Here is a 24149-nt window from a genome sequence, read left to right on the forward strand (position 1 = left end):
TATCTCAACTCTTCTAGATCACTGCGCCATTGCATTGTCTATCAATTCCGATTCCTTTTCCTTCTTCAATCCTCATCTCATTCGGCTGTCTGGCTCTGGAAGTATTGCATCGACATTGTTCATTTGAGATACTTTTCGGTAAAATGTCTCTAGGATTGTGATGATTATTGCAAATTGAGTATTTTTATTGATTTGGTTTTAAATTAATCTTTTACAATGTCAGAAATGCCAGAGATAGGTAGTAAAATCAGTTTAATATCAAAAGCTGATATTAGGTACGAAGGAAACTTGTTTACAGTCAATCCTACTGAATGCACAATCGCCTTAGCTAATGGTAATTATTTCATCATTTTATGTGTTTTAATTAATATTTCTAATTCATTGCATGCTATAAATCAACCCTATCATTTAAATTTATTTATTAAACTTCTAACTTCTACCCTACTTCGTCAATTCGTTAGGCTTGCTTTGCACTAACTTGTGTATTCTTGTTGAAACGGGTCAAACTTAACATTTGTTGTTCAATTTTATATTATTTAATTTTTTAAAATTATTAATACTTCATCATCCTCTTAACTTATTTAGCTGTGGTCAGGTTGAAATTGAAATAGATGAACCCAAATTGGCCTTGTAAAATTGAAATTGTTAAGTAATGTTTCATCAAGCATTTTCTAGGCAAATTAGCAAATATATTAATCTTTTATTCATATGAAATATTCCACGTATTCTATAACATGAAAAATCGCAAAATTTTAATTTGACCACATTTTTAATTTTATTATTTGAAACATGAACTTACCATTGTTTAAAATCATTGTTTAAAGGCAGTCTGCAAATTATAAAAGTATAATATTCTAATACTCATTGTATGCTTAACTTTATAATAAAAAATGTTCTAGCCGAATTAACATTAATAATTGAATGAAAAAATGTGAATCCAACTTGAAAGATGCACATGGTGATAACTTTATCCCATTGTAATTCAGCTTGTCTAATCTGGTACATGATAGAACCAGTAGTATCATGAACTTGTTTGTTCCTACTGGATTGAAACTTCCTGGCATAAGATTGAAATTGTTCAATTAATTACTCATAAAAATGAATTTGGATATTATAAAGTTATAAATCTATTTTCTTGTCTAAATTTTTTTTAGTGCTATTCATAAAAAACTTTTAAAAATCTATTTCCAGTTATAAATTATTTTACTTTTTAAATAATTGTGATATTGTTTCAATTATATTACTTAGTCTATTTCACATTCATTCTTCAAACATGATTTTTTCAACAGTATAAAATTGAAAAATTATGAAATATTAATTTAATATTGCTTACCGTTGTAATTTGTTTACCTTTGCTTTATAGGCCACTTCAGAATATTTTAGTAATTAGCTTACCCCAATTACATTGTATACAAATTCCCAATAATAATTTAAACATTGATTCTATTAAATAGAAAATTGAAAAAAATTCCAGATTCTGGTCGAATATGGAACAAAATTTACATGAAGTTTCATGCACTTGAATAAAAATTGAACTAAGCTTATGATCCTCTTATACTTTACAAAAGAAATAATTACAAAACGTAAAAACACTTATACTTTTAGGATTCCTACTTATTCTAAAATATAATTAATTTGTAGTTAATACCAAAAATAAGTAGCCTAATAACTTAATCAGTAACGTTTTTAGCAGTTCTACTTAATTTGAAAGAAATAGGTATAAGTTAATTAGCAATGATCAATTCCAATAATATTTTATTAATAACTTATCAATTATCATTCAATGCTTGAAATATTATTTCACATTAATTTCAAAATAACCTACCGTTTTCCAGTTCATCACTGTGTACCTAACCAACTTTTATTTCTAATTCAACTAGATTATTTAAAATTATTCTATTGTAAGTTTTAAAAAATATAGTATTCATTTAAAATATTTTTAACTTGTTTTATTTTCTTGTTTTCAGTTCGTTCATTTGGAACCGAAGACCGTGAAGTTGAAAATGTTGTACCAGCACACTCCGGAACCTACGAGTTCATCATGTTTAGAGGATCGGATATCAAAGATATCAAGGTGGTTAGCAATCAAATGCCCATGAATGATCCTGCAATTGTCGACGTAAGTATTTTTGAATTAAACACTAGATAGTTAGTCGATTTCTAATTATAAAATCTAAATACTGTGCTCCATGAATCAAACATTTAAATTGTAGTGAGAATCTTCTGTATCAAGGCAAAAATATGACGAATCCTTGGACATTCAGTGCCGGTTAAATTTATTCAATTCAACACAATATACATAAAATAAATCAAAATACACAATCAAAAATAAATTTCTAATAAAATACAAAAACAGGGTTCATGGTGAGGTGTGCTGAAAAGAAAGAAAGGAGGAAATATACCTAGCCAACTATGGTTTCCCATGTAATAGGCAGGTAGAGGGTATAAAAGTGAGGAATGAAGGGTAAAGAGGAGCGGAAAAAGGCAGAATTAGTGAAGAAGGTAAGAGAGTAGAAATATAATTAGAAAAGAAAAATAGTAAAATAATTAGAAAAGAGAGTAAAAATATTCGCAAAAATTTTAAGCGAGTCCGCTTTCAACATCTAAAAGAAATGGCCTTGCAAACAGTTAGTTAGAGCAGAAATAAACTTGATTAATTCCACGAGAACGAATCAGAGAAGCCGTCTTTTCAAAAAAGCCTTCTCTGATTGGTTCTCATGAAACTAATCACGGTTAAAATTTAACCGGCTTTTGTGCGACCGGGCCTCAGATATTTGGGGGATCAAAGAAATTGAGAAAAATTCATTTGACTTTTGAAACAGTTGAAACATGTTGTGAATTAATGAAATATAAAAAGGCTACTCGATGATTATCGTTTTAATTCGATTATTGTATTAGGTAGTAGCTCTGTAATGGAAAAATAAATACCAGTATCCCCTAATAAATAACATCAATGGTTTTATTCAACCAATGTTTTCAAAGTGATTCTCATTATAGAAAGATTAGCGGTATATAGATATCCCAGTAGCCCACTTTGAGGTGCGTACAGATATACGCGTCGCGAACATGAGCAATTCACTTTTAATCAGCTGACTATATCTGTATTATTACAGAAACGGTAAGATACGGATATAAAAAGCTTGGCATCAGCTGATTAAAAGTGAATTGCTCATGTTCGCGGCGCGTAAATCTGTACGCACCTATAGATGTAACATGTTTGCACATGCTGAACACACAAGGGATCACGTTAGAGAATTGTAAAAATTGAGAGTTTGTATTCTTTAGTTGTTTGGATCTGAATATCTTTTTTCACATAACATGAATCGTTTTGATGAATATTTGAAACGGTAAACATGAGACTATACTTAGCCTACTCGTTCGTGTTGAAACATAATTACAGTAACTTGTCATTTTTACAGTAACTTGTTAATTGTTGATATAAATTTGATGTTCCGCTTAAGTATTGTAACACGTAACATACAATTTATTCACTGGATTTACAATTTCACAAAAATCAATAATAAACTTAAATATTGAATTTGTATTATGTAGTGTAGAGGAATGCATATTGCAGTGGTAAATAAGGATCCGAAAAAATAACAAGTTGATTGAATAACAAAGTAATAAATCACTTGATTTGTAGTGGATGAACAGCCTACATGGATGATTCTGATAATTGAAGATTTTTTTTATAAATAATGTAGGCTATTAGTCAAGAGTGGAAAGTTATTTTTATCATAGCAATCAAGCCTTAAGTCGGATAGGACAGGACTGATGACAATTTTAATGTATCCGAACTGAATATTATTGATAGGAGATTACATCTTGTAAAATAAAATTTATTCAATTAATAAATTTATTATCCAAATCAAATTGGACTTGAAATTCAAGTAACAACTTAGGCTCTTGTCTATGAATCTCTAGACTCCTGGTATTATCTTAAATAATTTTTATTTATTCACAACACATAAAACTACAATGAGAAAAAACAATAAAAGCATTGTATAAAACAATAGCAACTCACAACAATAGTCCGGACAATAATGGATGAGAAAATTTTCGAGCGAATTTTGGTTAATCGCAAATATAGTGATTATCAATTAATACATGCATTTTTTTAAATATTTTCCGTACGATGTGGATTGACATCAACTAGTCACAATACTTTATCAATTATTGAAACAACGTGAAACTAGTACTGTTGTTTGCTACTTCTGTTAGAAGAATATATACATCTCGGAAACCAAAGTCGATATAAGAACATTCTGGCCCGGTTGCACAATAGCCGATTAAATTTTAACCGTGATTAATTCCACGAGAACCAATCAAAGGAGGCGTTTTTGAAAAGACTCCTTCTCTGATTGGTTCTTGTGGAATTAATCACGGTTAAAATTTAACCGGCTGTTGTGCAACCGTCACTGTGTTGCGAATTTCATCTAGAATCTATTGTCTTCGGCTGCTACACCTTTTGTGGGACACTCTGTATATACCGAAACTAGTTTCTCAATGTTTTAACCAATTTGCTGCTGTGACAATTCCAAGTCATTCTATACACAATTCCAAGTCACAAGACAATTATTTTATACCGCGCTCATTAATATAATGAGATTTTGATATTTTCAATTTGTTAATGTTTGTATAATAAGCTTTTCATAGTACACTTATTTGAAATTATTGAAATAATAGATTGTAAGAAAATAAGCTTTTAATTTGTTTCGTGATCTAATAATTTGTATTGTACGCGTTTCAGTACACAGGAGGTCCATCGTCGATGAAGGCACCCGGCTACCATCACCAGCCACCCTCCCAGCTGCACCATGACTCGTACAACCCGATGACGTCATCGGCGTTCCCGCAGGCCGGCGGCCTCTACAACCCCATGGCGGGCATGGGACGTACCATCATGAAGCCGCAACAACTCCAACAACAGAGTGAGTTGATACAACTGCAGCAACAACAGCAGCAGCAGCAACAACTGCACCAACAGCAACAACATCTTGTTGCGCAACAACTTCAGTCCCCCTTGCAACCACAACCGCCGCCCCCCGTACAGCAACAACCGCCCAAAGAACCTGAGCCGTCTGGTATGTAACTGAGTTGGTTTCGGTGCTCGGAGCTTACTGCTTGCTGCTTGGAGTGCCACGCTTGCTTGGATTACAGTTGGTTTGAGCTTCCTTTATTTAAAACTGCTGCATGGATATTTAGGATTTATTAGTTCTTTGCTGGATGACTGTTAGCCATGGCTCTAGCCACGGAGTTGGATTTTGCGTGGATTGCACTTGGTTTGATCTTCTTTACTTTATCGCTATCGCGAAACTGCTGCAAGGATGCTGCTTGAGTTTTGGACGGCGCTTGCTCAATAGCAGCTAATTTCATCTTCTGTACAGAGCGTCCGAAGTCCCACGAAAGGTGTAACACAGCTGAAGACCATACAGGGAATTTGAATAAAAAAATGTCCAGTAAACTTTTGTTATATCGACCGTATTTTTCGAGATCTATCAATTTTTCAATATTTTTCAAAAACGTCATTAACTTTCAGAAAACTATCAGTAAAAATCGAAAAGCTGAATACCATAGATTCTATCTAAAATTGAATAAAAAATTGTCCAGTAAACTTTTTTTATATCGACCGTATTTTTCGAGATCTATCAATTTTTCGATATTTTTCAAAAACGTCATTAACTTTTTCAGTAAACTATCAGTAAAAATCGTAAAGCTGAATACCATAGACTCTATCTAAAATTGAATTAAAAAAATCCAGTTAATTTTGTTATATCGACCGTATTTTTCGAGATCTATAAACTTTTTGATATTGTTCAAAAACGTCATTAACTTTCAGAAAACTATCAGTAAAAATCGAAAAGCTGAATACCATAGATTCTATCTAAAATTGAATAAAAAATGTCCAGTAAACTTTTATTATATCGACCGTATTTTTCGAGATCTATCAATTTTTCGATATTTTTCAAAAACGTCATTAACTTTTTCAGTAAACTATCAGTAAAAATCGAAAAGCTGAATACCATAGATTCTATCTAAAATTGAATAAAAAAAATTCCAGTAAACTTTTATTATATCGACCGTATTTTTCGAGATCTATCAATTTTTTGATATTTTACAAAAAACGTCATTAACTTTCAGTGAAAATCGAAAAGCTGAATACCATAGATTCTATCTAAAATTGAATAAAAAATTTCCAGTAAGCTTTTATTATATCGACCGTATTTTTCGAGATCTATCAATTTTGAAAAACGTCTATATCGACCGTATTTATCGAGATTATAAATTTTCGATATTTTTCAAAAACGTCAATAACTAGAAAACTAACAGTAAACAATTAATTCCAAGGATATGGTTGGAAAGAGGAAGCAATTTCGAATAAGATCAATTTTTTTCCTTTGTTTGACGGTTTTCAAATTTGTATGAGCGTTAAAACTATTTGAAATTTGGCTTTTAACTCGACAAATGTACCTACTTCTTTCAACTTTCAGCGCTCAAAGTCCAAAAACGTCAAACAAAGGAACAAATTATATGAATCTTATTCAAAATTCTTTCATCTTTCCAACCATATCCTTAGAATTAAGATTTTTACTGATAGCTTATTAGTTATTGACGTTTTTCGAAAAATCTATTTTCAAAAATATCGGAAAATCGATGTATAAAAACTAAAACTAAGGTCGATATAATATGTCTTGTTTCAAATGTCGTACCTAGATTCTATGGTTTTCGGCTGTTACATCTTTCGTTGGACACCTGTATGAAACACCGCTGCATGGATGCTGAATATTTAGGATTTATTAGGCTTGGAGTAAAGTCATTTTGAGCTTCTATTATTATTTAGATTTGTTTCGATTGCAGTTGGTTTGAGCTTGCTTCTATTTATGTCTGCTGCATGGATGCTATTCAAAACTTTTACTTGCATTTCGCTTGTTTGTTTATTACAATTTCAAAACTGCTGAATGGATGTTAGAGTTTTATAGTGAGATTCTCATTATAAAGATAGTGAAATTGAAAGGACGGTATAGTTGGCAGGTTTGTTTCTGCCGGCTTCTACAGCTAGATAGCTATACCGGTACATCTTAATTGTTGATTCTTGTTATAATGATCATTAGCCTATATATAATTAAAAGGCGCTTGATACCAGGATGCTGTATTGGATTTGACATGCTGTTTTCTTCTTCTCCTAATGCCTCTTTAGATGGCTATTCTTATTTTAAGCGTTGGTTGCTATTTCTATATTTATCTATTGCATAAAGTTATGTTTGGTTTTAAGCTATTATGTTCTATCTCTTTTCGCTTGCTTGCTTGCCTACTTTCGTTATATTCTATTTTCTTGTGTTTTGTAATATTTGAAATAAAATGTTCTGCCTATTTAAGTATTTAAACTACCAATCAACGCATAAATAATGAATTATTGTTGGATTGTCTGTGCAAAGTAATGTGACCCCAGTCCCAGTACGACTTTACAGTACGTTTTTTCTAAGTAATAATTTCAAAATATGTATGTGAAATAAATATAAATTTACACTATTTGAAATTGATTAATAATATTGATTTTGTGCTGTTATTTCTCTTGGCAATAAAAAGTCTAAAAAGTCAATTTTTCTATTCTCATAGTGAATGATGCACTAATTAATACTAATCTGTCACTACCAATTTATTTTAAATATATTCATCTATTATTTTTGTTTTCTAGAAAATAAAATGATTAAAATAAATTTCTTGAAATGCAATCTTGAGAAATCCAAATCAAAATTAATACATATTAATTAGAGGTTCATAGATTATGAAATTTTGTTTATAAATTCAATATTCTCCATAATTTATTTTAAATATATTCATCTATTATTTTTGTTTTCTAGAAAATCAAATGCTTAAAATACATTTCTTAAAATGCAAACTTGGGAAATCCAAATCAAAATTAATACATATTAGTTAGAAGTTGATAGATTATGAAATGTTGTTTATGAATTCAATCTTTTTCATAATTATATTGTTTGAGTAAATTGATTCAATTTTATTGTACAAGCTCAAATCATGTACAATGATCGGGAGAAAATAACAAACTTAGCCGAAATTTGTCGCTCCAGAATTTGAATGAATAACATTTTACAAAAAGAAGTTTCTGTTTTCACTTTCATAAATATGGTTCAAATTCTCACTTCAAAATTATACATTAACTGTCTATCAAACGTTGATGGTTGAAAAACTAAATAAAAGCTATTGAGAAATTAAACAGATGTGACAAAATTATATAAGCTGTCTTTCAAATTTTGATGGTTGAAAAACTAAATAAAAGCTATTGAGAAATTAAACAGACTTGACAAAATTATATAAGCTTTCTTTCAAATTTTGATGGTTGAAAAACTAAATAAAAGCTCTTGGGAAATGAAACAGACTTGATTTTTTAATTTGCCCTGGTGTAATTTATTTTGCATGGGAAGAAAAATCTGCATTCTGTTGAAACTGCTCACGTTTTTGGATAGGATCAAACAAAGAATTCAACCATCATTATTGAAAGTATAAGTTTCTCGTTAATGTTGAATTATTATCGGTCTTTCACTATCTATGTGAGAGAATTTGCTTCTCAGTTATTTACAGACGTGTTCGTGAAATAACCTGCGTTGCTTGGAAATAGACGTTTTTGATTAAAAGTTGAAAAGATGTTTGTGAGAAAATAGGAATGAGCTAACGGTTTGTCTGAGATAAGGAGGTGTTTATCGTTTCCTTGATTGAATCCGACTCTCTTGCAGATAAGATAGTACATGAATTGAGGACAATTATAAAGTAAAATCAATTCATTCAAGTTTAGTTTGGAGGAAATAATAAAGGAGATTTATTCTCAAAGTTCTTGCATTTGAATGACTTGAGTTTTTATAAAAGCTATTTCATTGATTGATTCATACAATAAGTACATCATTAAAATGATAGGGAGAGAAAAAATAAGGTAACCATGTGCTATTCCTCTCCCAAATTTAGATAATGTTACACATAGTCCAAAATAGTTTGTCTTGTTTTTCACTTCAAAAAATTTCAAGCCCTTATTTTCACAAAGTAGATTTTTAAATTAAGATGCTTTAAAACCGAACATAGAAGAAATATTTCACATCATTATCACTAAAATCGGAAATATTTATTAACTCGATACAAAATTATACATAATGACTTATATTTTCATAATTTATTTATTCATTTATCAATATAACTAGGTATTACAATGATTTAAAATAATAGATATCGTAATCTGATAGAGAAAAACTAAGCTTAGCTTGTAACTTGTAATATTTCTCTATCAAATGTTAATGGTAATGCACTTTTTGTGTAGGCCTATGTCACGCACTTCACATTTCTGGTCCGAGTAAAGAAGTATTTCTTTAGAGCTATTGACAAGTGATAATAATTTTGAATTTAGTAATGTTGTTAGAAAGCCAAAACCACTTGAAAGATTAATATTTCAAATAATAATAAGCTGTGAATTGTGAAAATGATTGAAATAATTTTATAAACGAGTGAATTTTTCATAATGCATTGAAAACAAAATGAAACATAATTTCAAATTTTTCACTTTTATCACCTCTAAAGATTACATTAAAACTAGACAAATATTTTTAACAAATAGTAAACAATCACATGATAAATCCCTCATTTTAACCTTTTCTACGTTTTATCGGAATGATTTTAATCATATTATTATATCAAACAATGTATTTATCCTGATTACGAACCAATGAAAAACACATTTATTTAAGCCTATCTTGATATTAAGGATAATTATTGCTTCAGTACAAAACTTAGTTTGTTTGACTGAATGTTTTCTATTAAATTCATCTCTCATAAATCAACATTCTACTATCAATTCAATTCAAATTCTTTATTCAAAAAATAAATAAACAATCAAATACATCCCAAAAAGCAATTTCTAATGTGTTTCCTATAGGCTACCCTGTGTGGGGACACTTAAATAATTATATAATAAAATATTAATATATAAATGTAAATATCAATTTATTGAATTCTGATCATTCTTTACTTTCGCTCAAAATAATAAACATTATATTAAATCATCGTTATAAGTATGATGTGTTTACACACATGTCGTCATGCATTGTTGTGTCATCACAGTGAGAGGCTTCGAACATAATATTTTTTGAGGTTAGGTTTTTGTATCTTCGAGTTTTTTTCATTTTTTTCTTCACTACTATTTGAGCTTAAATTATTTTTTTTCATTATCATTTGTGATGTTCTAGTGGTTTATTTATTGTCATTGGTTGTTTAATTCATGTTAGTAGCTGCTGTCAAACAGCTGTTTTTTTGTTCGAAGCCTCTCGCTGATGACAAAACATGCATGATGTGTGTATACACAAACATGTGGACAGTCTAAGGCTAAGCACACACCAGCTAGTCATGAAAAGACAAGACACGTTTAGTCACAATACTTCACATAGCTGCTTATGAAGACATGTCTAATTGCAATGACTAATCGGTGTGTGTTGCTTCATAAGCAACTATGTGAAGTATTGTGACTAATCGTGACTAGACTTGTCTTGACTAACTGGTGTGTGCCCACCCTAAGGGCCGGTTTCCGAGATCGGTATTTAGCTAAGTTCTAGACTTTAAACAGCTGGAGTCAGAAAATTGACTTTCTGAAACGGGGCGTAGTCGCAGTTTTTATGATAATCTTTATTTTCTCATTTCTATAATTGGAAACGCTTTTCCTTGACGAAATGAAACATTCCTAAATTATTCAAAATAGCTGAAACTTTACACTATTTTCTCTTTATTTTCTTTTGTGTTAAATTTCCTAGTTTTTCGAAATTTAATTGAAACGTGACTTTGACTATGACTACGACTACGCCCCGTTTCGGAAAGCCAATTTTCTGACTCCAGCTGTTTAAAGTCTGGAACTTAGCTAAATCCCGAGCTCGGAAACCGGCCCTTAGAATGGTTCACTTATAATACAGTGTTGATTTATTTGATGGCTATTTCAAATATCTTTATTTCTTTATTATCTACTTTCTACTTTATTACTGTTACTTTCTCATGCAAGTTTCATGTGAATAATTTTAATTAAGATACACCCTTACTCACAGGCAATAGCCTATGTAAGGGTATTTCTCATTACTATCATATATATTGTACAAAACAACAAATTTTCACTGTAGTCTTTATTATGGTATGCTTATAAAATTTTATGTTATACCATAGAGAAACAATAGCGTAAGTAGATATCCCATGGTATAGGGCGATTATGTCGCAACTTTTACTGTTATCTCAAGCCGATTACTGTTGATTATTGTAGATTTTTACTGTTTTGGCCGGGTGAGATTGTATGAACGGCACAATATGAGAGACTGCCAGCGTGACATAGCTTTATGGGAAACAACTACGTGGACTATCGGCTTGAGATAACAGTAAAAGTTACGACATAAACACCCTATACCATGGGATATCTACTTATGCTATTGTTTCTCTATGGTTATACTGTAGTACTACTGTATTTACTGTTATGCTGTACAATATACATCAACGTTGTAAAGTGTTGAAGAGAATAAATTTGATTTGATTTGATTTTGAAGTGATTTTCTCCATTGCCAATTATTTATTTTGTTGTATGTTTGTTGTGTTAGGAGCCATTTTGGATCTGATCAGCGGTGGCGGAGGTTCGCGCTCGTCGACACCCGGCCTGCTGAGCGGCTCGAGTCGCAAGTCGCCGACCATCGACCAGGGTATCCAGGTGACCGGTCACCACAAGGGGGGTGTCCTTCGGCGGACAGCAGCACCTCAAGGACGACAACAAACGCGTCAACAACCGACAGGATGGGTCAGTACAGTCCTTTTAACTATATTTTCAATAAAATTAGTTGAGAAGACAGACTATGGTGGTATTGAAATATTAAAAACTTGAGTTGGATTTCACCTTATTCACGCTAACGCTTCGTTTAATAATCTCCCGTTAACACTAACTGAAATTTGGGACTATAATGGTGTAGAAATATTGAAAACTTGAGCTTGATTTCTCCATATTTACGCTAACGCTAACGCTTTAATAATCTCCAGTTAACACTAGGCTCAACTCACACTACCTCGACTCAAATCGTACGACTCCAGTCGAGGATACTCCAGTCTTTCGACCTTACGACTTTCTTGCTCATTGTCACTACTTCAGTTCCGTGCTACTCCATTTTCTAACCTTACTTTATTAGAAATATAAGATCTAATTCGTCACTACTTAGCATGTAACTAATTTTATAATAATTATTATAAATTTATTGTCTTATCTAATTCTTATTATTGTCTTATAAAAATGATGAAACATTACTTTCATCAAACATAACCTCACTTTCATTAAAAATGCACGGTACTACGCAACTCGAGTCGAGGCTCGACCAACATGTCGAGTCGACGCTCGACTCAGTCGCGAGGTCGCGGGGACTAGAATCGTCTGGTCTGAGTGTCACCATTTGAAAACACATGACTAGAGTCGCAGTCTCTTCTCGACTTGAGTCGTGTAAGGGTAACCGTCCACTGGAACCGTATTCAACGGACCCGTTCGGCCGTTGGAATCGTTTACGTCAGTCTAGTTTTATTGAATTAACTACTATCATAGCCACCAAATTTTTTCATAAACAATGATTATATTGAAATTTCGAAAATTGATAAACAAAAATATCCAACTAAATTAGTTATTCATTACAATAATCTTACCTTCAACAAATATCCACTAAATTAGTCAAGTTATTCATTATCAAGCGATCTTTGTTCACAGATTCCTTTGAACATCACGACGATGATATCTCGTGTCTCGCATATCCCACAATGGAACATGCTCTTGAACCAAATTTATCAACTTTTCATTGTCCACAGTTACAACTGTACAAAACAGAACAACTTCAAAAAACAAACAAGACTGTGAATCAATTTTAGGTTAGGAACACTTTGTTGTCTCAGCACGAGTAGTTAGTTCGGCCGGATAGAGCCGGAAAATTGGATCAAAAAATTCAATTTCAATTCGGATCGAAAAATTGATCGGCCGGAGACGGCCGTATGAACCTGTAGCAATGGACGAGCATCTATTCCTTTCTTTGTTGAAGGATGGTTAGCTCGCGTCTGGTAGTTTTCGGCCGACTCTAGTTCGGACGAAAACGGTTCTAGTGGACGGCCCACCATAATCTTATCACAAGCAAGTGATGAATTTAGTGCTAAGAGTGAGTTTGAGCCTTAGGGTGGCCACTAATCACAGGACATGCATGATGATACACACTGTCTTCTTACATTTTTGTGGTGAGGTTTTGTATCTTCGATTTTTTGTTGTTTATTTCTCCTTCACCACTCTATAATTACCTGAATATAGTTGAAGAATAATAGTTATAATATTAATAGTAAATTAGTGAGAGAGGTCAAATTATTTGTAATTTTCCAGTGATTTATTTATTGTTTTGTATATTTTCAGAAATAGGCGAGGTGGCGGCAGTGGAACGATTGGCGACGGGGGGTACAACAAGTCGAGAGGAGGAGGCCGAGGAGGGGGCAACAATAGCGGCGGGGGAGGGGGAGATAACAAGGAGTATCGTCCGCAGAGGAGGGAGACGTTCTCTCTCAATCACATCCGACCTAGCATGCAGGTAATTATATTATACATATATTCTATCATTGTAATGACTACTTTTCTCAATTCTATTCAAAGTTTAATGTATATTTTTACTAGCAGGTAACCCGCGCTCCGTAAGGGTCTGTTTAAAGCACAAATAGATTGAATTTAGTTTTATAGTTCCATGCTGATATTGAAAGCATTAACAATTGTAATTAATAATTTACAATAAAAAACAATTTGAGCGTTTATCTTACGTAAACTTTGTATCACAAATTGAATAAATAAGATCTAATTATTATCAATTGATATAATGAGTCAAAGTTTATGAGGAGGACATGAGTGGATGTCAAGCATTCAGGTCAAGTTTACTTGAAAGCGGTCGATTTAACATGAAAATTGATGGTGATACCACGGTATTTAGATGAAAACGGTAGGGGTCATGAAATGTGTGCACAGTGGCCAGCCAGCTAGATTGCGTCATCGCCACCAACGGTGTTTTTAACACCTATTGGCAATTTATGAAACTTATTCGTTAAAAAAACAGATGATTGGATATAAAGTGACGTCAGCTACACCGGAAATTTAGCACAAACATGCGCGTGACACCTACCGTTTTCTTCTACATACCGTGTGGGTGATACGAAAGGAAGACATCGAAATTTTCAATGAAAATCGGCCTATATAGCCTAAACATCTTTGGTAAATTTAGAATATTTATCAAAATTTCCAGTAAATCAGTTCGGTAGTTCAGACATGATGATGCGTCAAACACGATGCGTAAACCAATTCTTGCATTTATAATTATAGTATAGAGATAGAGTAAAGATGGAGAACCCAAATTACATTGGGTATTTAGATGAATTAAAAATACATCAAATTGCAATGTTACACTCAAATATCACTAAACACTGGAAAATATTGTGGAAAGGCATAACATCCTTCAAGGATCCCTGTCGAAATGTTATAAGCTTAATAATAAAGTAATGTAAAATAATGAAATTGTAGGAAACAATGATTCTATTATTTTATTTCAGGATCAACAGGGTGGGGGCGGCATGAGACAACAACATCAGCAGCAGAACAACAGAGACAGAGACAACCAGCAACAACAACACCAGAGAGGCGGCTGGGGCGGCCAAAGAGGCGGCAATCAGGGCGGCTACAACAACCAGGGAGGCGGCAACCAAGGCCAGGGGGGCAACCGACAGAGGGGCCGCGGGGGCGGACGCTCGCAGCAGGGGGCGGGCAACTTCAACCGGGCGCCTGGCCAACAGGTTAGTCGATTATTTTGAAAAATTCAATTAAATTAAATTGATTGAAACAACACAATAAGAAACTAAAATCATAGAGAAACAATAGCATAAGTAGATATCCCATGGTATGGGGCGTTTGTGTCGCAACTTTTACTGTTATCTCACGCCGATTATTGTCGATTTATAATAATAATAATAATAATATTTATTCTTGCATGTACATTTTACATTAAATGTTTCGCATTTGTCAGTTACAATAAAATCATACAATCTGTCAGGTCATCAAAACCTCCGTGAATTTTTGAAGTCCAAAAAATAAAGATGACATCATCTTAACTATTATAATATTTCACTTAGGTTTATTTCTCACACTGTATATGAGAAAAACTCCAGTAAACTGTAGAAACATCTCTCTTGTAGCCAACTCCTCAGTAGTCTCTTAAATGTTTTTCTATTTGAAGTATCGAGAATTTCCACTGGTAGTGCGTTTAAGATCCTTCGACTGACATGCTCTGGCTTAGCTTCAAAAAATCTTGTTCGATGAGGTTGGAGTCTCAGCATATTCCTTGCCCGTGTGTTGTAGCCATGTACGGTAGCGCCTGTAGTCCACTCGTCCTTGCGGGAAAATCCATACAATGCAGCCTCCAAGATATACAGACATGGCAACGGCAGGATCTTAGCTTCCCTGAATAACTCTCTGCATGGGGTTCTTGGTGGCTTCCTAAACATCATTCTCAGTAGCCGTTTTTGCACTCTGAAGGCCATCAATGAAGCGGGTGCCGCACCCCAGAATATCAGGCCATACGTTAGAGCTGGCTGGAAATATAATTCATTTTAATGAATTATAAAACATAATTCATCATTTCTAATGTTTTGACCGGGTAAGAGTGTATGAATGGCACAATATGAGAGACTACCAGCGTCATAAAGCTTCACAGGAAAGAAGTAAGGGGACTATCAGCTTGAGATAACAGTAAAAGTTGCGACATGAACGCCCTAGACCATGGGCTATCTACTTATGCTATTGTTTCTCTATGCTAAAATACAAAACAATACAATCAATTACATATTCAAAATAAAAAGCTTCATGGTTAGTGCTAGGAATTTTGGAACCAACACGTTTTGAGAATAATATTCTATCCAATTGTGTGTACGGTACTTTTAAATGTATATATGAATTGCCTGATGGTCAATAAAAATGAATCTTGAATCTTTGCCACCAACAGCTTTTGCGACTTGAGGGTTCCGATGTAAGAGAGGGGTGCTCTTCGTAGAATCATGTTTGTCTCCTACAGGTGCTTGGACATTGTTGTTCAACACAAAGGCGTTGATCACGTGGAATTTTAATCAGCAATTCAGTTGATCTATTCATTTATTTATAAATATTTATTCATAAATGAATGAGATCGCTTCCTTTCAACAGCATTTTACATGTTGTATAATTTAAAAATATTTTAAATGTTTTCTCTAGCTCTCCAAAATGAATTTCTTTTAGGCTAGGCACACACCAGTTAGTCAAGACAAGACATGATCAGACACGTTCAGTCACAATGCGTCACATAGTTGCTTATGAAGACATGTCCAATTGCAAGGACTAATCTGTATGAGTTGCGTCATTAGCAACTATGTGAAGTATTGTGTCTGATCATGTCTTGTCTTCTCTTGACTAACTGGTGTGTGCCTAGCCTTAGGCTGGTCACACACCGAGCAGTCAATACAAGACTAGTCACGTTTAGTCACAATACTTCACATTGTTGCTTATGACGCAACTTACACTGATTAGTCATTGCAATTAGACATGACTCCATAAGCAACTATGTGAAGTACTGTTACTAAACGTGACTAGTCTTGTCTTGACTAATCGGTGTACGCCCAGCCTTGGAGAGAACACTTGTCTTGAATTCTTGTGACAGAACATTTCAAATTCGGTAAGAGATAAATCCATGAGATTTATAGGATGAAATTCTTCATGGTATTGTTGATCTAATAAAACAAAAATTTTCCGAAAATATCAATATTTGAGAATGTTTACCAAACTGAAAATTTATCAAAAATTACCAAATATAACTCAACAAAAATTGTTGAATGTTGAATCTTCTGTCCTGAATTTAAAATGTTCTGTCCCAAAAATTTAAACTTTAGGCGCTGATATCTCAAAAAGTGATGATCGGAAAAAATGTTTTCGCCACACTGCACACAAAGCAGCTGTTTTCCAGTCCCTACGTAGATCTGAAAGACATTGTTTTAAGATATACAAATATAAAGATATACAAATCGAAAAACTTTGAAAATTATCACCAGTAGAAAGTTTATTTTTAGCCTTTGCACAGCCTTTTAAGGTGCATTTTCGTTTGTGCGTAAATTTCCGCAGTAGATGATGACAAGCATTGTTGACATTCATATTGTCCAAATTTCAAGTGAGCTAAAACAGCTGATCGAATAACTTTTCATTAGTTGTTTTTATTATCAAAGAATAAAACATTTCTAATAATATAAACATATTGCCATTTAAAAGTATAAGCTCAACCTCCCCCATTGAAACATAATTGAACATAATCCACTAGGTTATTTAGACAAATTGAAATCTACCCAATGTGAGATCCTCACCCTGTCGTGGTCGACGACGGCATTTACGCACAAACGAAAACCCAGCTTTAAATAGGCTTGAAAGCTGAAACTAGTACTATATTCATATATGGCTATATTTCAATCGTGGTATTGTTGATATTTTCTCAATTCTATTTAAAGTTTAATGTATATTTTTACTAGCAGGTAACCCGCGCTCCGCAAGGGTCTGTTTAAAGCACAAATAGATTGAATTTAGTTTTATAGTTCCATGCTGATATTGAAAGCATTAACAATTGTAATTAATAATTTACAATAAAAAACTATTTGGGCGTTTATCTTATGTAAACTTTGTATCACAAATTGAATAAAAATGATCTTATTATTACAATTATTATCAATTGATATGATGAGTCAAAGTTTATGAGGAGGACATTAGTGGATGTCAAACATTCAGGTCAAGTTTACTTGAAAGCGGTCGATTTAACATGAAAATTGATGGTGATACCACGGTTTTAGATGAAAACGGTAGGGGTCATGAAATGTGTGCACAGTGGCCAGCCAGCTAGATTGCGTCATCGCCACCAACCGAGGTTTTTAACACCTATTGGCAATTTATGAAACTTATTCGTTAAAAAAACAGATGATTGGATATAAAGTGACGTCAGCTACACCGGAAATTTAGCATAAACATGCGCGTGACACCTACCGTTTTCTTCTACATACCGTGTGGGTGATACGAAAGGAAGACATCGAAATTTTCAATGAAAATCGGCCTATATAGCCTAAACATCTTTGGTAAATTTAGAATATTTATCAAAATTTCCAGTAAATCAGTTCGGTAGTTCAGACATGATGATGCGTCAAACACGATGCGTAAACCAATTCTTTCATTTATAATTATAGTATAGAGATAGAGTAAAGATGGAGAACCCAAAACATATTTCATGTATTTAGATGAATTAAAAATACATCAAATTACAATGTTACACTCAAATATCACTAAACACTGGAAAATATTGTGAAAAGGCATAACATCCTTCAAGGATCCCTGTCGAAATGTTATAAGCTTAATAATAAAGTAATTTAAAATAATGAAATTCTAGGAAACTCTTTAATTTCAATTGATTCTATTATTTTATTTCAGGATCAACAGGGTGGGGGCGGCATGAGACAACAACATCAGCAGCAGAACAACAGAGACAGAGACAACCAGCAACAACAACACCAGAGAGGCGGCTGGGGCGGCCAGAGAGGCGGCAATCAGGGAGGCTACAACAACCAGGGAGGCGGCAACCAAGGCCAGGGGGGCAACCGACAGAGGGGCCGCGGGGGCGGACGCTCGCAGCAGGGGGCGGGCAACTTCAACCGGGCGCCTGGCCAACAGGTTAGTCGATTATTTTGAAAAATTCAATTAAATTGATTGAAACAACACAATAAGAAACTAAAATCATAGAGAAACAATAGCATAAGTAGATATCCCATGGTATGGGGCGTTTGTGTCGCAACTTTTACTGTTATCTCACGCCGATAATTGTCGATTATTGTCGATTTTTAATGTTTTGACCGGGTAAGAGTGTATGAATGGCACAATATGAGAGACTACCAGCGTCATAAAGCTTCACAGGAAAGAACTTCGTGGACTATCAGCTTGAGATAACAGTAAAATTTGCGACATAAACGCCCTATACCATGGAATATCTACTTATGCTATTGTTTCTCTATGCTAAAATACAAAACAATACAATCAATTACATATTCAAAATAAAAAGCTTCATGGTGAGTGCTAGGAATTTTGGAACCAACACGTTTTGAGAATAATATTCTATCCAATTATGTGTACGGAACTTTTAAATGTATTTATGAATCGCCTATTGTTCTTATTGTAGCCTGATGGTCAATAAAAATGAATCTTGAATCTTTGCCACCAACAGCTTTTGCGACTAAAGGGTTTCGATGTAAGAAAGGGGTGCTCTTCCTAGAGAATCATGTGTGTCTCCTACAGGTGCTTGGACATTGTTGTTCAACACAAAGGCGTTGATCACGTTGAATTTTAATCAGCAATTCAGTTGATCTATTCATTTATTTATAAATATTTATTCATAAATGAATGAGATCGATTCCTTTCAACAGCATTTTACATGTTGTATAATTTAAAAATATTTTAAATGTTTAAGCTCTCCAAAATGAATTTCTTTTAGGCTAGGCACACACCAGTTAGTCAAGACAAGACAAGACATGATCAGACACAATACTTCACAAAGTTGCTTATGACGCAACACACACTGATTAGTCATTGCAATTAGACATATCTTAATAAGCAACTATGTGAAGTATTGTGTCTGATCATGTCTTGTCTTGTCTTGACTAACTGGTGTGTGCCTAGCCTTAGGCTGGTCACACACCGATTAGTCACGACAAGACTAGTCACGTTTAGTCACAATACTTCACATTGCTGCTTATGACGCAACTTACACTGATTTGTCATTGCAATTAGACATGACTCCATAAGCAACTATGTGAATATGTGAAGTATTGTGACTAAACGTGACTAGTCTTGTCTTGACTAATCGGTGTACGCCCAGCCTTAGAGAGAACACTTGTCTTGAATTCTTGTGATTCAATATAAATAAAGTTTTTATAGCATGCATTTCAGTAGATGAAATTCTCATTTATAAATGAAATTCTCATTCCCAACAGGCATCATATACTTGAATCATATCTGATTTATTAAGACAAGTCATAGACTCACGTTATTATCTCTTTATATTAATAAATATTCATTCAATATACTTAATTTATTTAGATTTGTTAGTGAATGATTATTTCGGCTACTTCAATCAGGAAAATATGAATTTCCAGTTTAATTTTATGGATGGTTATATAAAACGTTATTAAAAACCGCGCATGGTGTTTGCCTGTGGTTGAAGCTAATATGAATTTCCAGTTAAATTTTATGAATGGGTTATATAAAACGTTATCAAAAACCGCACATGGTATTTGCCTGTGGTTGAAGCTGATATGAATTTTCAGTTTAATTTTATAGATGGTTATATAAAACGTTATCAAAAACCGCGCATGGTGTTTGCTTGTGGTTGAAGCGATTATTTTCATTGCTGCCCTCGAAATGGATAGGATTTTTATTTATTCGATACAGAAAACAATACAATAGTCACAAACGAAAAAAAACAGGCTATTGTAAAAAACTTCTTCTATTTACACACTTTTTTCTATGTATGTCACACGACATGCAGTCAAATATTTAAATTAATAAATAATCAGATTTGTTTACTTAATGACTTTACTTACTTTTGGCCGTCTAGCGATCAGTTTTAACAGTGTTGTTCAGTATGACTGTTGAAAATACGGTCGAAAGTACTACAGTTAGTAAGTAAACAAATTTGATTATTTACTAGAATATTTCACTGCAAGTCGTGTGAAATACATAGAAAAATTTGTTGATACATCGCAGCTCGGAATGGATACCATAATCTTTCCTTCTATTTCTTGATTTTGTCACAAATCATCCAAATGTTATGTAGGTTATGTCGGAAGTTAGTTCGAAATCAGTATCTTGTGGTATTCACTTCACAGGTCTTCAGTAAGGACTGATAAATTCCAACTTGCATGGTAATACCAACAAAGGGTCAATGACATTCATAGTTGTGAGTGAGGAATCCCCCTATAATCAATATATGATAACATATTGGATGAGAAGCCTTCTGAAGATGTCTGTAATAAAAAGATTGTTTATCTACTCAGAACTCAGAACTATTCTAGAAATGAATCTATGAATGGTTTTCATACAGTGGCAGGAGCGTTTGAACGTGTCATGTCGAAAGTACCGACTAATGTTGGCTAATCACCTCGCAGGTAGAGACCACAAACTTGTTGGCTAAAGCCCTCTTTCATGGTGGCAAAATACATGGTTCCAAAGTTGCGGTCACTTTCATAGTGGGGTGTGCAGAATAAAATGAAAGAAGTACAAAATGTGAGGACTCAGTATTAGATACAATAAGTTTGTATACGTACCTGGTTTATCAAATACGATAATAATTTTGAATAATTGGTCTCTTCTTGGTTAGTTTAGATTAGGTTAGGTTGTGATGGTACAGTAATCATTTTCTCGGAGTAATATTGCGTATAGTAATTATATGAATCCAATTTACTATACAGTAAATATTATTTATTATCTTGCATGAGAGTATAAGTGGATTTTTGTTATTTTGCAGTTGCAGCCGGGTAACAATGCGCAAAAGAACAAATTGAAATTTGAAAGTGACTACGACTTCGACAAGGCAAACAACGAGTTTGAGGAACTTAGGAGTCAGATTGCCAAAGTGAAAATTGGTGAGCACTTCATCTTATCTTAGTATTGTATTTGATTAGTTCATCCAGTGAATCGTTCGCTCTTTAGACCTGCATACACACTCATGATGTTCATCAAGTTTCGTTGAATCATTGATAGAATTAAATTTAACTTTTCACTGAAATATCGTTATGATTTGTTGATATGAATTTAGTATTAATCTCATGTAATATGCTTTAATGCTCCTCGTCTTCTGACTTTATTCTTCTTCATAACCATGTCTCTGTCTATGTCGCCGGATGGGCACGTTGAACTGTCTGTCCCGGCTGAAGCATGACAGTCGTATGGCTCAATGTGACGGCTTGAATTATATATTCAGGCGAGGTGAAACCTTCCCGCAATGGACTCCCCACCAACAAAAGCCAAACGAAACCTTCCCGTAATGGACTCCCCAACAACAAAAGCCATACGAATTACCGTTTTCATTTTATGTCTTTCAGTTTCTATTGAAACTTTGTTTCTTTGCTTTATAAGTTCTCCTTTTGTATCTGCTTACATCTTTTTTGTCTTGGTTATTGCCCTCCTCTTTCCGATACTCCTCTATACTCATCTTTATCTTGCTTCTTCCTGTTTCATTTTTTCTTCTTAATCTTAATTTTTGTCCATTTACCTCTTCATTCTCCTTCTTTCTGTTTCTTGCTTCTGCTACCTTTTTATTCATCCCACTTTTTATTATTCTTCAATTTCTCTACTTATTTCCTCTCCTCTCTTTTTCGTTCTTCTGGTTCATCTTCTTTCTTCTGCTAATTTCTCCTACTCACACTCCTATTCTTGATCATTCTTCTACTTCTCAATTATTCTTCTCTAATATTCCTCCTTATTTTTCTACTTCGTTCCACATTTTCTGCATTCCACTTCCGTTCGTCCCTCCTTCATTTCTTCCATTCCTTCTACTTTTTTACTTCTACCTTCTTCTTCTTCTCCTTCTTATTCTTCTTCTTCTTCTTCTACTTCTTCATCTTCTCTCCCTCCTTGTTGGTCTACAATCTCCAATGAGTATCATCTTTAAAAGGATTGACACATTGTCATCTCTTTGGCGTTTAACAGGTCTACTTTGTTGTCAGGATTTTCATATCATAATCTATTACATTTTAGTTTCATTTTTTATGTTCTATTATTAGCTCTGTATCTTGTGTATTCTAAAGTGGACATTACTGTCTAAACTCTGCCACGTTATTAAATAAAAAGATGGCGGTTCTAGCAAAGGTGAAGTCGGATGATTGTTTAGGAAAAATTAAACTCTTCGACTCGGTAATACTACCATCAGCATTGTATGGCGCTGAAGTTTGGTCACTGGATTACCCAGTGACATATGCGTGAGATAGAGCTAGATGATAGATTTCCTCGACAGAGGAAACTGTCGAGCGTGTTCAGTTATTTTTTCTTAGACCTACTCTTTTACTGAATCGTATCGCTCCCGGGTAAGCAGTTAGGACAGAGACAAACCGCTCCAGCTTGAAGCTTCATATTTTCGAAAGGCAGTAGAACTGGCTGTTGAAAATTCTGAATATGAGTGAATCAAGATTGCCCTATGTATGTTACAGGATTCTTTGTCAAGCTGAATATGACAGAGGAGATAATTGGGTGCACTGTATTAGGAGAAAGCTGAGGGATATCGGAGTAGAATGACCTGCGTTTTCGGATAATTTCGATGGTTTTGATGAGGTGCATTTAAGCAATTCTTATGCAGCTAATAGGTACTCATGGCTGTACTCAGGGAGGTTGATAGGCAGAAAGCTTTTAGTACTCTTACTTGTCAACGCTATTCTAACTTGAATCCAAATTTCGACTCCTATTTGTATGAGCACTCGCTCAAGAACAAATAATAAAACTATTTGATTTGATTAAATAGAAAGGTTAGGTTGGGTTACCTTCTTCTAAACATTCATTGTCTGGACTGCATCCACTGGCTAGATTTCAACTCTGTCCTTCAAAACATTCTATTCAACTTGTGTTTGTGTTTCAGGAGATTCGGACACGACACCGGCGGAAGCGGTGAACGGGGACGCCGCGGCGACAGTGACAGAGAAGAAGGATGACTCAGCCGCCGGCAACGAGACAGGAGAGGGGGGTGGTGAGCATCACGAGGAGGGCGGAGAGGGGGATGCGAATGCTCCCATCTACTATGACAAGGCCAAGTCATTCTTTGACAATATCAGCTGTGAGGCTGTCGAACGCAGCAAGGGGTCAGTCTCACCATTGTTTCATTTATCATCTACAAAATGAATAATAGACTATCCCCCAGTTGCACGTACGTCGGTTAATGTTTAATCACGATTAAATGCTATACTTTAATCGAGATATGCGCTAACCGATGCATTTTGGTTGCACAAAACACCATTGACTGTTTTTCACTCATTGTATCATATAG

The 24149-nt window shown here is 33.9% G+C and overlaps 1 protein-coding gene across 1 annotated transcript in view; it reads left to right on the forward strand.

Annotated features, from left to right (window-relative positions):
• Positions 1-48: 48 nt before the first annotated feature.
• The window catches only part of LOC111046493 (protein LSM14 homolog B), a 30364-nt gene continuing 6263 nt past the window's right edge, over positions 49-24149 (forward strand). The window contains exons 1-9 of the mRNA XM_039429373.1: positions 49-334; positions 1968-2119; positions 4751-5084; positions 11628-11821; positions 12865-12872; positions 13451-13622; positions 14626-14865; positions 21642-21759; positions 23745-23964. Coding sequence (XP_039285307.1) covers positions 217-334; positions 1968-2119; positions 4751-5084; positions 11628-11821; positions 12865-12872; positions 13451-13622; positions 14626-14865; positions 21642-21759; positions 23745-23964 — 1556 coding nt within the window. The 5' untranslated portion in view covers positions 49-216. The remainder of the gene's footprint in view (positions 335-1967; positions 2120-4750; positions 5085-11627; positions 11822-12864; positions 12873-13450; positions 13623-14625; positions 14866-21641; positions 21760-23744; positions 23965-24149) is intronic.

This window comes from Nilaparvata lugens, chromosome 5, assembly GCF_014356525.2.
Source record: "Nilaparvata lugens isolate BPH chromosome 5, ASM1435652v1, whole genome shotgun sequence".
Taxonomy (NCBI): Eukaryota; Metazoa; Arthropoda; class Insecta; order Hemiptera; family Delphacidae; genus Nilaparvata; species Nilaparvata lugens.